The sequence below is a fragment of the Montipora capricornis genome, chromosome 2 (assembly GCF_036669925.1).
Source record: "Montipora capricornis isolate CH-2021 chromosome 2, ASM3666992v2, whole genome shotgun sequence".
Taxonomy (NCBI): Eukaryota; Metazoa; Cnidaria; class Anthozoa; order Scleractinia; family Acroporidae; genus Montipora; species Montipora capricornis.
Window position 1 is genome coordinate 62576715 of NC_090884.1, and position 15000 is coordinate 62591714.

General features: G+C 38.8%; 3 protein-coding genes across 4 annotated transcripts in view; 2 read left to right on the top strand and 1 right to left on the bottom strand.

Moving 5' to 3' along the window:
- The window catches only part of LOC138030566 (kinesin-like protein KIF14), a 33119-nt gene extending 22485 nt beyond the window's left edge, over positions 1-10634 (bottom strand). The window contains exons 1-11 of one of the 2 annotated variants that reach the window (XM_068878464.1): positions 9764-10634; positions 6839-7070; positions 5745-5767; positions 4492-4573; positions 3121-3219; positions 2182-2234; positions 2047-2077; positions 1835-1942; positions 1179-1322; positions 803-924; positions 562-664 (exon numbers count right to left, since the gene is read on the bottom strand). In XM_068878464.1, the coding sequence (XP_068734565.1) occupies positions 562-664; positions 803-924; positions 1179-1322; positions 1835-1942; positions 2047-2077; positions 2182-2234; positions 3121-3219; positions 4492-4573; positions 5745-5767; positions 6839-7070; positions 9764-10527 (1761 nt within the window). In that variant the 5' untranslated portion in view covers positions 10528-10634. Of the gene's footprint in view, positions 1-561; positions 665-802; positions 925-1178; positions 1323-1834; positions 1943-2046; positions 2078-2181; positions 2235-3120; positions 3220-4491; positions 4574-5375; positions 5549-5744; positions 5768-6838; positions 7071-9763 lie in introns of those variants that run through there. The other variant, XM_068878468.1, reaches the window with a different exon arrangement.
- A 95-nt stretch (positions 10635-10729) lies between these two features.
- Positions 10730-15000, top strand: part of LOC138030592 (mitochondrial thiamine pyrophosphate carrier-like) — a 25804-nt gene continuing 21533 nt past the window's right edge. The window contains exon 1 of the mRNA XM_068878488.1: positions 10730-11030. Within this exon, the coding sequence (XP_068734589.1) occupies positions 10869-11030 (162 nt within the window). The 5' untranslated portion in view covers positions 10730-10868. The remainder of the gene's footprint in view (positions 11031-15000) is intronic.
- Positions 13553-14902, top strand: LOC138030577 (uncharacterized). The gene has a single exon (XM_068878476.1). The coding sequence runs from the start codon at positions 13591-13593 to the stop codon at positions 14830-14832; it is 1242 nt and encodes a 413-aa protein (XP_068734577.1). The 5' UTR covers positions 13553-13590; the 3' UTR covers positions 14833-14902.

Genomic DNA, 15000 nt, shown 5'->3' on the forward strand with positions numbered 1-15000 from the left:
ACCATCGAAACAATACATCTCCGATATCTTTGAACTGTAGGGATAGATGTTGTTGTCACCACGAAACACGAATCAGAAGCCATATTAGAAGAGCGTAAGATTGGTCTGGACTGGGTGGGTCTCCGGTCTCCACTCTCTCCACTCTCCGTCCCGTTGTTTTGTCACCCGACCCAGACCTACATGTATCCTACGCTCTTCCAATATGCGCCTCGTTGGCTATTTACCATCTCATCCCCAACGCGCGGTCACCGAATAATTGTTAAATAATAATTTTTTTATATGCTCTGCCCTCGCACAATTTGTAAGGGAAAAAGTATCACAGGCTGATCTCGTTATAGCTGATACAATTTAGAATGTCAAAAAAAATAATAATAAAATAAAAATTCGGCATGGCTACATTAGTTTTCACAAGAGATAGAGGCATTGAATATTCGTTTTAAGTCATAAAATTAATTGACTCAGCTTCTTTTGCCTGAAGTGGTAGACTGATGTCCACTGGGTGGTGCCGATTTACCACAGAGAGTTCAATAATTTTTTTGTTACTACGTGTCTTTATAAAGGATATCGTAACGTGCTCAAAGATTCTCCAAAGGAAGTGCTTGCTGGGCTAATGTTTGCTATCATGGTTGTTTTAGAATTTCCACCCAAACTGTCCTTCAGCAACCTAAAAAAACAAGGGCATTTATGAAGCAACAATGATACCATTAATTTTAACAATTTTTCGTTCTTTTTTTTTCTTTTCAAGATTAAAACAAAATGACATTCACAAACAACTTCAAAATTTTATAACACCAAAACTTACCAAGTTAAGGTGGAGTCCCTGTAAGGTATGTACATTTTCTTTTTAGCAGAAGTTTCCCTGTCAGAAAGCAATGAGATCACTTTGCCAAGAGTATGTAGTGATTTATTTATACTACCACCCTCCTGAAAGATGAAGCATAAGAAAAAATTACATCAAGAGCTAGCACTGAGCAGGTAAAAGAGTGAACAGAAGTCTACCATGACTGTGTAAGAGAAAACAAGTACAAGAGTCTCCAATATCAAAAAACATTGAGAAAGCAAGGTTAGTGCTAGTGTGCACATGTCGTGAACATGTCTTACAACAAATAATCACAATGCTTGAGTCTTGACATAAACAGTTTAATTTGTCCGTGAAGATCACAATTCCTCCTCTTTACCTTGAGTCTGAGAGCAGCTACTTCCGCTGTCTTGATGACCTGGTCGTTCAACACTTGACTTGCTCTTTCACTACCAGCCAAGTCAATCAGATTGATTTTACTTGTGGTGGTCATTTGTGTCTCTGAGTCTTCAAATATCTCAGTCTATAGGAAAGACGACAAAGCAGGAGTTGAAACAAAAGGGCTTTTGCTTTTTTGAGGCGGTCAGCTTGACAATTGCTTCCAGAGTTGCCTGAGAAAAGGCAAAACAAGTGGGTTTTTAAAGCATCACAAGGCCATTTCCAGCATTTCCACACAACAAAAACTAACTGGTACAATGTTCTTTGTACTGTTGTCAGAAAGTTTGCTGTAGGTGGTTAAATTTGAAAAAATGCAGCAAAGTCTAAATTGCAGTATCTTTTAAAGAGAAAAGCCCATCTGAGTACCCAATCATTACAAATGAGTTGGATGTGGTGGTTTTTATCAGCAGTCAGCTCCTTCTGGCAGCCTTAGGCCCTTGGCTTGGTTGCAGTTGGGCATAACTTAATACCAGCATGGATAAAGCTACAAGTGCAACTTAGTGGTTCAAAGATAGGAAAAAAATTAATACTCCTTTGCACCCTCTGTCTCCCCCCCCCCCCCCCCCTCTGAGAAATGAAATTATTATTCCTTTGTACCTTAGTCTGGGTCATGACCAAAGTAAAAACTGAGTGAGATCGGCTGCTCTTATCATTCATTCCTGTGGCAGCTGTCGCTCTGATGCTGTTTCCAACGGCCAGCCAAGACTGAAGTTAAACAAAGAAATTTCAACACGACGTAAAACTTAAATTCCAAACTATTTATACTGTAGATACAAAATTGATTGGCTAACCAACTTTAAACTGCTCACCTCAACATCTGCATATGAGCTTGCAGTGTACCTGTGGTAATTAAAGCAATCAAATATTTGTTAAGTGGTCATTTTAACGGTATTTTTCACTAAGACAAGGGAGTAAATCAAAACTGCTGTAGCTGAAGTACTAACGTGGACAGATCTTGAACGAATGGCCCCAGGATGGGATGTTCTCTGACTCTCAGCTGAAATGTTATCACAACATTACAAAAATTATCATTAACTGGTACATAATTTACATGATCTGCCTTCCCTATAGAGATATATTCTTTAAGACGGAATTTCGTGCCCTCAAACCTCTTCTCAACCTCAATGTTTCAGTTGAATTTCAGGTGGTTAAAAGTGCTTTTCAGCCACCCAAATTACATGGCCACCTTGGCTTTGCAACGATTTCCAACTTATAATTATTGTTTGTGAAATTAGAAAGAGATGACCATGTCAGCAAATATGTGAGCATAAGAGGAGGATTCCCTCTACTTGTTCAATGTTAACTGATGCAAGATTGTTCCCAACACCATCAGAGTCAAGTGGGTCACACACAGTTCAACATTTGTTGATCAACAAATTAATGTTACGGTTCTTGTTCAAGAAATGTTGAATTTGTATCATGTTATGTTAAATGCTGGAATAGACTACAACAAGAAATAAGCACCAAGTTGCCATCGGTTGAATGGCATAACTTGTTAAGGCAAATCACTCTACATGTAGTTGCAAGAAGAAGAGGACATGATTGGTTCAACAATAATATAAATGCTGAGCAACAAATGTTGCACCATGTTGATTCATGTGTCGTCAGCTTCAGCTTAGCACCTGACTCGGAAACACAGGAGAGCTAAACAGCTATTAGGGTGAGTTGGCTGGTTGGCTAACATGCCTTTGTTTCTGTAGCAGGTGTCTTGGCTCAATCTAAGTGGACTGCTAGTAGCCTAGATACTGATGTTAACCAGAGTTTTCATTTTGTTTCGTTGACAAGTTAAACAAGCAAATTATAAATAAATTTCAACTGTACTGAGTTTCTTATGACAAGCAGTCAGGATTAAAAGGCAAAATTCAGAAACTTTGCACTCTAACCTGTACTCTCTTGTTATCTTTCTTCTTACTAGGAGCCAACAAGTCATGAATCTTCTCATTGTAGATTTCAAAGTAGCTTATTTCCACTGTGAACTGAAGCTGTAAGAAAGTCACAAGCAATGCACTTAGTGTACTCAACATAGAAAATCAGCAGTATGCTGATATTACTCTTTGTCTCTTAACATTAAATTTTTACAATAAAATTTATTAATCATAATCAAAAAGCAGTTAATAAAAATCATTAATTTTGCAGTTTACCTGTACTTTTAAATTGACAACTGTTTTAAATAAACCTTAACTGTATAAAAAATTTCTGGCTTTAAGATTTTGGGTAAAATTGAAGAAGTTGTAGCTCACATCCACCGGCAGTCAGTTGACTGTCGACTGAAAGTAAACTGACAGTTGTCTCACAGTGGACCAATAAGCCATGTCTGAGTTAATGTCTGCCTCCTCTTCAAAGCAAGTCTAAGTGAGAAGCTTTTCATATGCAAATTAGTTTTCATTCATATGTAAAGTAGAAGTAATTACCATTACAAAAACTTTGGACTTAAACTCGCTTTGACGAGGAGGCAGACATGAACTCGGAAATGGCCTTTTGTGGACAGTTGAAAGACTGTAGGCCAAATGTCCACTGACAGTTTTCTTCACTAAATCACTACAAATTTCACGTTGTTCAAACAAACGAAAAATCAATTATTACCTAAACAAGCTCATACTAAAGAATACACAAGCACATGCAAAATATATTATCATGTAAACAAGTTCATAAAGAATACACCATTCACAAAGTTTAGGTGTTATTTCTTTGTTTCAAGTGACTACAATTAATAATTAAAAGTTTTGCCTCTTGAATAAATGAAAATCATTGAATTGATGTCTACTGCTTTTCTTGCGTACTACATGAAAATAGAAAGCATGAACATCAGCATTGTGTAGACATACATGAAATGGAATTACATGCCAGTTTGCAATGAATTATAGTGCGATTCAAAATGCTTTTGATGAATGTTGTTTCAGTTTAATCTGAGCTTGAAGCAAAACAGTGCCTATGGAAAGTATGTATTTGTCTAATGTTTTGTCGGCCTCTTGCCGACTGTCAGTAACTTGTTGGTAACCTGTTGGTAATAATTATACGCATTGGTAAATTCGGTCAGCTGACAGTTGACCATTGGTGGAGGTGAGCTGTTCTTCAGTTTTACCAGATTTTGAGAATATTGTATAATCATGAAGAAAGACAACATAAGAAATTCTAACTTGCAACTATATTGCCAATTTGCTGGATTGTCTTGTTTAATTCATAAAAGGGAAACTGGTGAGATGGTAAAGTTATTTCAAACTCATCCCAATGTACATGTACATGTGAGTATGTACCTCCTTCCAACATTTGATTCGCTCAAAAAGTTCCTCACAGAATCTTGGCAAAATGCCACGATCATCACCTTGACCCATGACACTGAAATAAATCAGGGAAAGCATTAAGGTTATTGTTTTTTTCATTGCTTCTTTTTGCTCCTCAAAAGGCAATGATACATGTGACATTAAAATATATGGATGCCTTTTTCAAAGTAAGGCCTAATGGCTACACTGGGACAATTTGGGGTACTAATGTCTTAGTTTACTCCATACAGATGCTGTCCAGACTGTTGTTACTACATAACTCCTTTTTGTAAAGGAATCAAATGCAATTATCAAAAACCTGAATTGCTTCAATTTAGGGGACAAATGTAGCCTACTTCTCTGAATGAAGTAGCCAGCCAACACTACCACGTCTGCTGTCGGTACTTATTCAAACAGGTGTCTTAAAAACAAAGACCCTTAAGACCCTAAGACCCTTAGCCTAAAAACCAGGCCTAGGCCTAAGCCTAAGCTGGTGTGGTTTTTAGGCTTAAGGTCTTAGGGATCTTAGGGGTCTTTGTTTTCAAGACACCCTCCTCAAACCACTGTATCTGCTAACTACTGAAGATAAAAAGTCAGCAGGATTTCAGTTCTTGATCCAATGAACTGGCAAAGATGGGAGACTGTAAATGCCATCCATTAAGATATGTAACAAAATAAAGCGAAAGTTTGTCAAGGCTAGCTTGATCTTGTACTGGTATTAATGTTTTCAACAGCTTGCTGTTTTTTCCTAATGTGTTATGAGCCTTATCTATTTAAAATGCTTGATTCCTCTAGCCTGAGGAACTTAAGCTTGCAAAAATGAAAAAAAGTTAAATGAATAAATATAAATAAATATTGCTAGTGCTAATCACCCTTACTTGCAGTCGAGGACTGAACTGCGAAGGGCGCGGCTCACGACATCGGGCTGAAAGCATACAAAGGCGCCTCTGGCTGCCGCTATACAGTCCATGTTTGATCTCGGAGCACAGCACCACAGCTAGATGTTAATTAGCTGTGAATCGATTTTGATGAGGGAGGAAAACCAGAGTACCTGGAGAAAAACCCTTGAGTCAGGTTGAGATCGACTGAAACTCAGCCCACATGCTGGCCGAGGCAAGAGTTGAACCCCGGCTTGCAGTGGTGGGAGGCCCAACAGATAACCACTAAGCCACCCTGACCCCCGAGTACCTTGTGGTACGTAGCTGGCAAATGGTACATGTAGCAATGACAAAATACTATGGCCTTACCTGTAAGATTTCCCAGATCCTGTCTGAAAGGGTAAAAAAAGATTGAAATAATGTGAGAAAATTTGTAATGTAGAATGTTTCTACTGTAGTTTTAGAGCAACCATTTCAAAAAGGTGACCTAATTTAATGAATTCACATTCTTTAGAGCGGACACGTCAGAGACGTCTTCTTTGTTATCTGATTGGGCAGTCTTAACGTATGAAAGAATGCAAATTTACTAAACAGGGCCACACTAATGGAATTCTTGCTGTGGAATAATTTAAAAAGCAATTTCAGATACCGATGCTCAACGGGACAAAACAGGTGAGAGGAACCTATTGACTCCGGCGTGCCACCCCTCACTGACGAGTAAAATCGTCAGGCTTTACACAGAGTAAAATCGATTAAGTGTCACTCTCAGGGGTCAATGGGTTAAGATGGGATGATTTCCTGCAGGTACAAAGGGAAAATACAATCTTTTCCCAATAATATAATGAGATTATAACAGTTTGACCAAAATATGTAAATACAGTCAACTCTCTCTTAACGGACACCTCTGTAAGACGGACAGCTGGTGCTGGTCCCAGCCATTTCTTACTCATTTTACTATAACCAAACTCTCTATAAGATGGACACCTCCATAAGACGGACAATGGACACTTTGAAATCGTCAATGGACAATTGTGAGGTGCTGAATGTGACCGCAAATTACGATTTAGGGAGGAAAAATTATTGTATATGACTCTTTTTAACACCAGACGTTTAACTGACAGCTCTTATCTTGCTGCTGGAATACATACAGTACAAGTGAAAATGAAATCAGTCATTGTCCTAATCAAAAAATTACTTGGAGGTAACAACCGAATTGTATTGTAAACTAAAACAGGTAGGTTTCGTTCAAGTAAATAACTTTAAAAAAAATTTTAAACAGACGGGTATTCAATGTGCACAGGTTCAGCATTATTATCACAAAATTCCTGGGGTCATGTTATGTCGATCATGCTCTATAAGCCGGACACCTCTCTAAGACGAACAGCTGAGGCCGGTCACGATGGTGTCCATCTTAGAGAGAGTTGACTGTATCATTCACAACTATTTCTGCATATAATCAGTACCTGGCCATAAGCAAAAAGGCAGGTATTGTATCCTTGGAAAGCACTGTTCAAAAGAGGCTGTCCCATCAATTCATAAAGCTTCTCCTGATTAACAAAATCAGGGTGCTTTGGATCACATGACCATATTGAATAGTCATAAACAAACTCAAATTCCATCCCGGAATCAGAGGTTATTATTGTCTTGTTGTCTTTCATAGAAATGCAATGTCTAACATTTGGGTCATTTTCTTCCCTGTGAAAGAAAAATAGCAGTTGACAAGCTGTTACCGGTACTTGGATATTTATACTATCATTGCAAAATGAAAAAATGAACAGAATTAAATTAAGAGTGCAGGTTTGACCTCACGTTCCCAAGTTATTAATGTTGTGGTACCACCTATGAAAAATTTGGAGGAGCCCATCTTCGAAATCCCATCAATTAATCTCACACAGAAATTTGGTTTTTGCTTACTGAGGAAAAGAACGCATATATCCATTATGTAATTTTCTTGCTCTCCTTTCTGTGCCTACTGCTCTACTGTCTTCATCATGGGAGCATACATTAGGGCCATGAGGACACTAGCCTCTCAGACGTTCTTAGGGCTTTGTCATGCATTCCTCCCCCACATACGTCTGGATTATGGACCAATCAGAGGCTGTTTTCCAGTTTTGGGTAAACTCATGTTTTATATTGCACTCTTTCACAGCATGTGATTGACTATACACAACACAATTAGTCAATGCTGATTGGTTCCTTTAAATAGTGGGCAAACAGCCATTGAAGGGAAGTAGTTTTTCATTTATAATGACAATACCAGTAATAAATTTAATAATAACAATAATAATAATACGTGTAATACTTTATTCAAATTGACTTGAAAAGGAGAACCTTGAGGTTATCCCTTTTTAAAGGTTCCCTTAAAAAAATAAACAAACTTGTAATGAAAAAAGAATTATATCAAACTGGTACAATATTACAGTGCGACGTGCCGTGACCACCTAACAAAGTTTTTAAAACTTATACGCCAATCATGATCAGGGTGTGCGAATGTGATTGACAGTCACCCCTCCTTGCAAAGTTCACACGGTTGTGTGTTGAACACCATTGAATGGATTGTTTGAGTTGACGTACTTACACGTAATTGTCAAATGTGAAAGTTTGTTGGGTAGTTACAGTAAGGCGTGTCGCACTGTAAAAACTAGTACGAAATTTTTACTACATTTATTAATTGTATGCTAATAAATGTTCATATGCTTCTTCAAATTCTTTTTGAAATTGTTTATATTATGTCCTTCATTAAAAAAATGACTTGGTAAGTCAGGGGGAGGAACGTGTGAAGAAGCCCAAAGAATGTCTGTGACCAAACATGACTTTGAGACACATTTAAAAGAGCATCAAAAAGCTCTTTTTTTGCAAAAAGGAAAAGTATGCTTTGTCAGAGTGTTTATCAAACGAACCACACAATTGGCATGAAATAACCATAGAATACAGGAACCACTGCCAACTGGTGATATATAACGAATGTAACTCTTGGGTTGAAATCATTATCTATAGGACTCTTGTGACGACTCTTGATCACCCCTGATAAAGACACTGGCAGCTGACAGGAGTGTAAAAACATTACCGTTTTTGAACTTTAACTTTTAAAACTTTTTAAGCTACAACCATGTAACTCCCTAAACCAGAGTAGCATAATAAACCATTTCTAACTTGTGATGGGGTTCAATAAAATGCTGCTGTTGTTCATGCTGTAGAACGGCTACGTTGACTATGTTGTGGCCTGACCTTGTTGAGGTTGGGGGCATCTAATAGTTTCCATATTTTCAGTGTAAACTGTGTAACAGGCATTGAGGCCTAATTATTGTAAATTAATCCCAAAAAGCCCTGAGGGGAGTGTGCTGAATAAGTGGACTTCACTTCAGAACAAGAAGGAGGCAGCAATTACATGTACATGTATTGTCAATGACAGAAAAAAACTAATCAGCCAGAACACTGGAGGCGATATTGTTAAATTCAATGTTCACCAGTGTAAAAGAACAATAATAACAATAAAAATCATATGCCTGATTTGTTCTGTTCTGGCTGCTTTGTCATGTCAAGTTGTTAACATATTAAATTTCTGTAAAACACTTGAATACAAGATCATTGAAAAGGGGAATAATTATAATTTCACACCATACACCATAACTCACATAGCCCACCAAAAAATGTCACATAATATAGAAACATAGAAACCTATTGTTTATCAGAGATTAAATGTACTTGATCTCTAGCAGCCAATTCTGCTAGTGACTCCTTTTGCAAAACGAACAAAGTACTTGATCATCTTTTTAATAATCCAATGCAATATGTAATGAATACGGGTCTTTAAATTTTTGTCGTCATTTCGCAAGAATGTTGATTATGTCAACAAAGTACCTCGCAGGTCAATAACTGAATTTGTTTTTTGTCCTTTGGGACGTTTCCTTCACATACGAGTTTCAATGGCTAGCAATTCTCATTCGTAAAAAAAAAGACAAAAAAGGTTGTGTACACCTGTTCACAAAGTACACCTTTACCTGACGTCGACCCAGACTACAAGGCGTGTTTTACAACCTTAGTACGTTCAAACAAACGTTGCTACCATTTGATTTTGATCGGTGAAAATACGGATGTGTGGAAAACAATGGACTGGAAAAACCCTAAAAACAATTAACTCAAATGTATCGCAATCTCGAGAGCATTGCGTTTAAGTGCAATATAAAGCGCATTCGTTTCAATGTTGTCCAAACTTTCTCACTTTGATCATGAAAAACAAGAACTGAAAACAAACAACCTCATTATCGTATAACAACTTAATATAAACTAGCCGATAAAAAGTTGTTTGACAGCAACTTGCGATTCTTGTTAAGTCTTACAACGTCGTAGAGATGCATCAAAAACGCAGAATTTGAAAAACTGTTTACCTTGGTAACAAAGGTCGAACTCTGACTCCGACCCGTATACTTGAGCCTTCCGCATCGTCAACAAGTGGTTGTTGCGGAGTTGTTTTGGTGAATGACGGCGTACCAGCCAATTTCGACTGAAGACCATCGAAAATGTTTTTGTTCCCTGAAGGCGTAAGAGTGCCTTTTGTTTCAATTTGGTTGTTGTCATCTCCCATAGTAGATTTCAGTTCAGTAATTTTCAAATCTATTAATTCCCCGTCGTTCTTTGAGATCAGCTCCTGCTCATTTTCCGGCTGTGAGATATGTGCCTCAAGAAACCAAGGTGTCATCGGAAGAACACGCGCGATCTTTTTTTCTGTGTTCACTTGATCTTCTTTTGTATCTATTCTTCCCAATGAAATTGTTTCCTTAGAACCAGACGAGAATTTATCGACCATTTTTGCAACCGTAGGAGCCACAGCCGCTTTCCGTGTTTCTTTCGGAGAATCGCATGGGGTACTAGCGTTTGAACCACTTTCACTCGAAGATGGATCTTTCCTTCTGGAACTCAACTTTGATCGCAGCGTCGTATCTGTACCTGGGACGCTCTTTGGCTGTTGCGGCCGGTTTGAAGAACACTTCCTATTCCTTATCGCATCAACAGAAGAATTCTCAAAATCAAGTTTCTTGGAGAGAGAACGAGATTTCGGCGTTCCTGTATCTATGCGATCGGTACTCGCTGCCCTTTGAATAGGGACACTAGGAAGGGCGCGCTTACTTCTTCCTTTTGTTGGAGTAGTCATTCTTCACGTTGCAAACGAAGTCCTAAGCAGACACGGAAAATCATGATTTAAAGAGTTAATCTTAACGAATAGAAGCCACCACAGACGACACTTTTCTAAAAGCTAAATTATCAAACGTTTCACCAATTAAACACTTGTAATATTATCACGTGATCTATTTTAAATCCCGCGGGAATAACCTTAGAGCCAAGTCTCCCATCCTACTTTCAGCTATGGCGGCCAAAGTCATACCCCGGTATAGCTTCACTTGAAAGTCGCTCTTGATTGTTGTTGCTTTCTGTGTTTGTGATTTACTACTTCTTATTTTTAAATGGTGTTGAAAGCATGGTTTTAATGCGGATATGGTCGGATTTGACCCCAATCGCAAAAGTGAAGCCAAAGCGTTATCCTCTCTTCAGTGTGGTTTTTGCGGATCTTTGTCTGGAATGTCAACTCGACTGTTAGTTCAACCTCTTGATGTTTTAAAAATACGATTTCAATTGCAGATTGAACCTACATCGAAGGTATTTTAAAATGTAATAACATGATTGGTGCCTTTTGACTATTTATTTGTACGTTGCATCATCTTGGCTTGTCTTTCATATACCGGATCCGGAATAATTTATAACGTCCATAAAACAAAAGAACAAAGCGAACATAACAATGCGTAAAGGCTAATCAACAAGGCCTAATCAGGATAACAATCTTTCTTTTGTCTACATCTACATGTTCCAGCACTCGGCAAAGTCCTCGATCAAAGTCCTAGGTCCATAGATCAGTGTTTTAGAGCTAGTCAAATTTATACCAAAGCAACATCAGTTAATGAGAATGATAAGGCAATTGAGTATTGCCTCAAATTTATTCACAAGATAAAGAGAGGTTTCAAAGTAGGTGTCAGTCAAAAGTAATTTTGCAGTTTCTCTGGTTTTGCTTGCTTTGCTTGGTTATTTGTATCATACTGAACTGTGTGGGAGGCTGGAGTTGTTAACCTAAGCTGAACTGTTGAATAACTGAGGAGAAAGTGGTTCCTTTGTAATTACATGTGCAAATGGTTAGACTATTAACCCTTTCACTCCCAAGAGTGCCACTTATAGATTTTACTCTACCTAACACCAGACGATTTTACTCGTGAATGGGGAACCCCACGGGGGGTGAAAGGGTTAACAACAGCTAGATTCACTCAAAAACTATGTCCCCATTAACCCTTTCACTCCCAAGAGTGCCACTTATAGATTTTACTCTGTCTAACGCCAGATGATTTCACTCGTCAATGGGGAACCCCACGGGGGTGAAAGGGTTAAGTCTCCTTGAATAAAAGACTGTTTTATATAAACACCAATGAAATACCAAGTGATCTTTCATGCGAAAACATATGATATCTTCATATGTGAAGACAACATGTAAGGTGAAAAGATCACTGTTGCTATGGTTACATATAAAAAATGGCCCTTTCGTTATCTTTCGTGAAATGATTTAGTATTTCATTGGTGTTTATAATATTATTATAATAAATAGAATATTACATGACCTCCATACCTGCCAACTCTCACGCCTTAGGCGTGAGTCTTACACCTGCACGTTGAAAACTTCGATCTCATGCCGGCTCACGCTTGCGGGCCAATTTCTCACGCCTGATTGGAAAATGTGAGTTGTTGCCGTCTTGCTTGACACAATTTCCAAAAAATATGTTAACTCAGACCCATGTAAGGAACGAAAACCATGTATAAAATAAATAAATTAATGACAATACCTTCCTCGCGATCTCTGATTTTTGAAGTGAAACGCACTGGGAGCGAGCTCGCGTTTATACGCGTTTATACTTGTTTATACTTCTTCGGCAGACTTAGGACTTCTTCGGAAGACTTCGGACGTCTTCGGAAATCTTCGGAAATGATCGTGTCGACTTCAAAAATCCCACCACTCCCACGCCTATATCTCAGAAAAAGTTGGCAGGTATAGACCTCTTGGAGATACAAATTTTCTCCCCTCGTGTTGAAAAATATTTCACTCGTTCGCTGCGCTCACTTGTGAAACACTTTCTCACACGGAAGAGTATTTTCATATCTCTTTGCGGCCATGTAAAATTCTGAGTTTTTTTTCCCTATGTCGTGGTCTGACCTTATAGTAGTCTGACATGTAACTCAACTTAAGGTAAAAAACCTAGATATTTAAAAATATTGAAGATCCGTTACCAGGATTCATATTAAGAAAAAAGTAAAATCGTTCTCTGGTAAAAAGGTTTGAGAAAACTATGAGCTTTCGACAGACTGAACTGCTGCCTTCAACGGATAAAAATGTGTGAAGCCTAAAAGCGAAAGAAATTGAAGACCTCCCACAACCTCCCACAACTGTCCTACTGATGTCGTGGATAAAAACAATTGGGTTTTTAACCTCTCCAAGAAACCACTCCTTCCTTCCGAGCGTTCGCTCTTGGAAAAAGGCCCGAAGTTTGCCCCGACGCCGTCCAAAATTCCTTTTAAGGACTTTGTCGCCGAAATTGAAGCCTCTATCTCATATTTACCTGTTGAATCTAAAGATCAAATACGAACCTCTGCGGCTGCGATCCTCCAAAGGGCTTCTTTACCTAATCACAACATCTCTAAAGAAGAAAGCAAAGCTTTACATGCGTTAAAGAAAGACCGCTCCAGAGTCATCATGAAAGCTGACAAAGGAAATTGCCTCGTTGTGTTGGATAGAGAAGAATACGACAGCAAAATGGAGTCCCTCCTTGCCGACCGAAGTACCTATGAAGTTGTCACAAGATCTCCGTTCGGTCGAATCGAGCGTGAATTGAACGCGACGCTCCTGAACTTTAAGAGACAACAAAAGATTGACGACTATACATACTTTAAATTAAGATCTACCGACGGCATTCCACCAGCGATCCGCGGTTCTATCAAACACCACAAAGATGGCTACCCTCTCAGACCTATCGTGACTTGCATTGGCTCTGCACTTTACAACACTTCTAAATTCCTCACCGACATCCTTGCACCGATCCAAAATCGTGATGGGTTCTCAGTTGCTAATTCACAGGAGTTCTCTAACGAAATAGCCGACGTTAACATCCAAGATGATGAAACCATGGTTTCCTTTGATGTGGTGTCTCTATTCACCGCCATCCCTGTCGACAAAGCTTGCGATTATATCAGGAAGAAATTAGAGGACGATTTGTCTCTCCATTCCAGAACCAACCTAGACATCGAGGACATAATTTCCTTATTGAATTTTGTGCTGTCCAATAACTTCTTCGTTTACAATGACACCATCTATAAACAAATCCACGGTTGTGCTATGGGTAGCCCCGTCAGCCCTGTAGTAGCCAACCTATGCATGGAAGAAATCGAAAAAACAGCAATCAACACGACTACTGTCTCGCCGAAATTTTGGAAGCGGTATGTAGACGACAGTTTCTGCATTATTAAGAGCGACGCTGTTGCCTCCTTTCACAATTCATTGAACTCAATCGATCAGCATATTTCTTTCACCATCGAACACGAGTCCAACGGCCAACTACCCTTTCTTGACACCCTCATTTCGCGCGATAACGGAAAACTTTTGGTCGACATCTACCGCAAACCCACGCATACGGATAGATATCTCGACTTCCATTCACACCATGACAGGAAACATAAAATCAGCACCGCTGAGACACTCCTGCATCGAGCTTTGAATCTCCCCAACACACAAGTTGGAAAGACCCGTGAAACTGCTCGTGTTTGCGCCGCTTTACACTCCAACGGCTATCCCAAAAAAATCGCTGCTGATGTTATAAGAAAGAAAGCGAGGCCTCCACCACCTACACCTACTCCAGAAGAGTTGGTTGGTATGTTTTTTAAATGGGTTGAGCCAACAAACCGACGCAACTTTGCAGTCCTTCCCTACATCAAAGGCATCACGGAACCTCTCACAAGAATCCTCAAGGAACACGACATCCAAGTCACTAGCAGACCAGTTAAAACTTTACAGCAGCATTTCCCTATCCCTAAGTTTCGACCTGCCGAAGACGACCAGTGCAATGTCATCTATAAAATTCCATGCGCATCTTGCCCGTGGAGCTACATTGGCGAAACTAAAAGATCCTTTACTACTAGGAGAAAGGAACATATGAGGAACTTAAAGCATTGTACTAAAGGCTCAAATGTCGCAAAACACGCGTGGACTTTTAATCATGATATTGACTTTAACAATTCTAAAATCATTGACAAAGCGAACAACCGGAGCAGAAAGACATTGGAGTCATGGCACACGGCAAAAACTGTAGGGGCAGACAACAATTCGTGCCCGCTCCCAAGACAATATCACATTCTCTTAAAGAAACACTAATTTTCTTAGCATTTTAAACATTCTTTCCACTACATGCTTTTACCCTTTAATTTATGCGAATTTTTCGTTATATTTATATTTCTTTCGCTTTTAGGCACATTTTTATCCATATTTATATTTCTTTCATTTTTTAGGCACATTTTTATCCATTGAAGGCAGCAGTTCAGT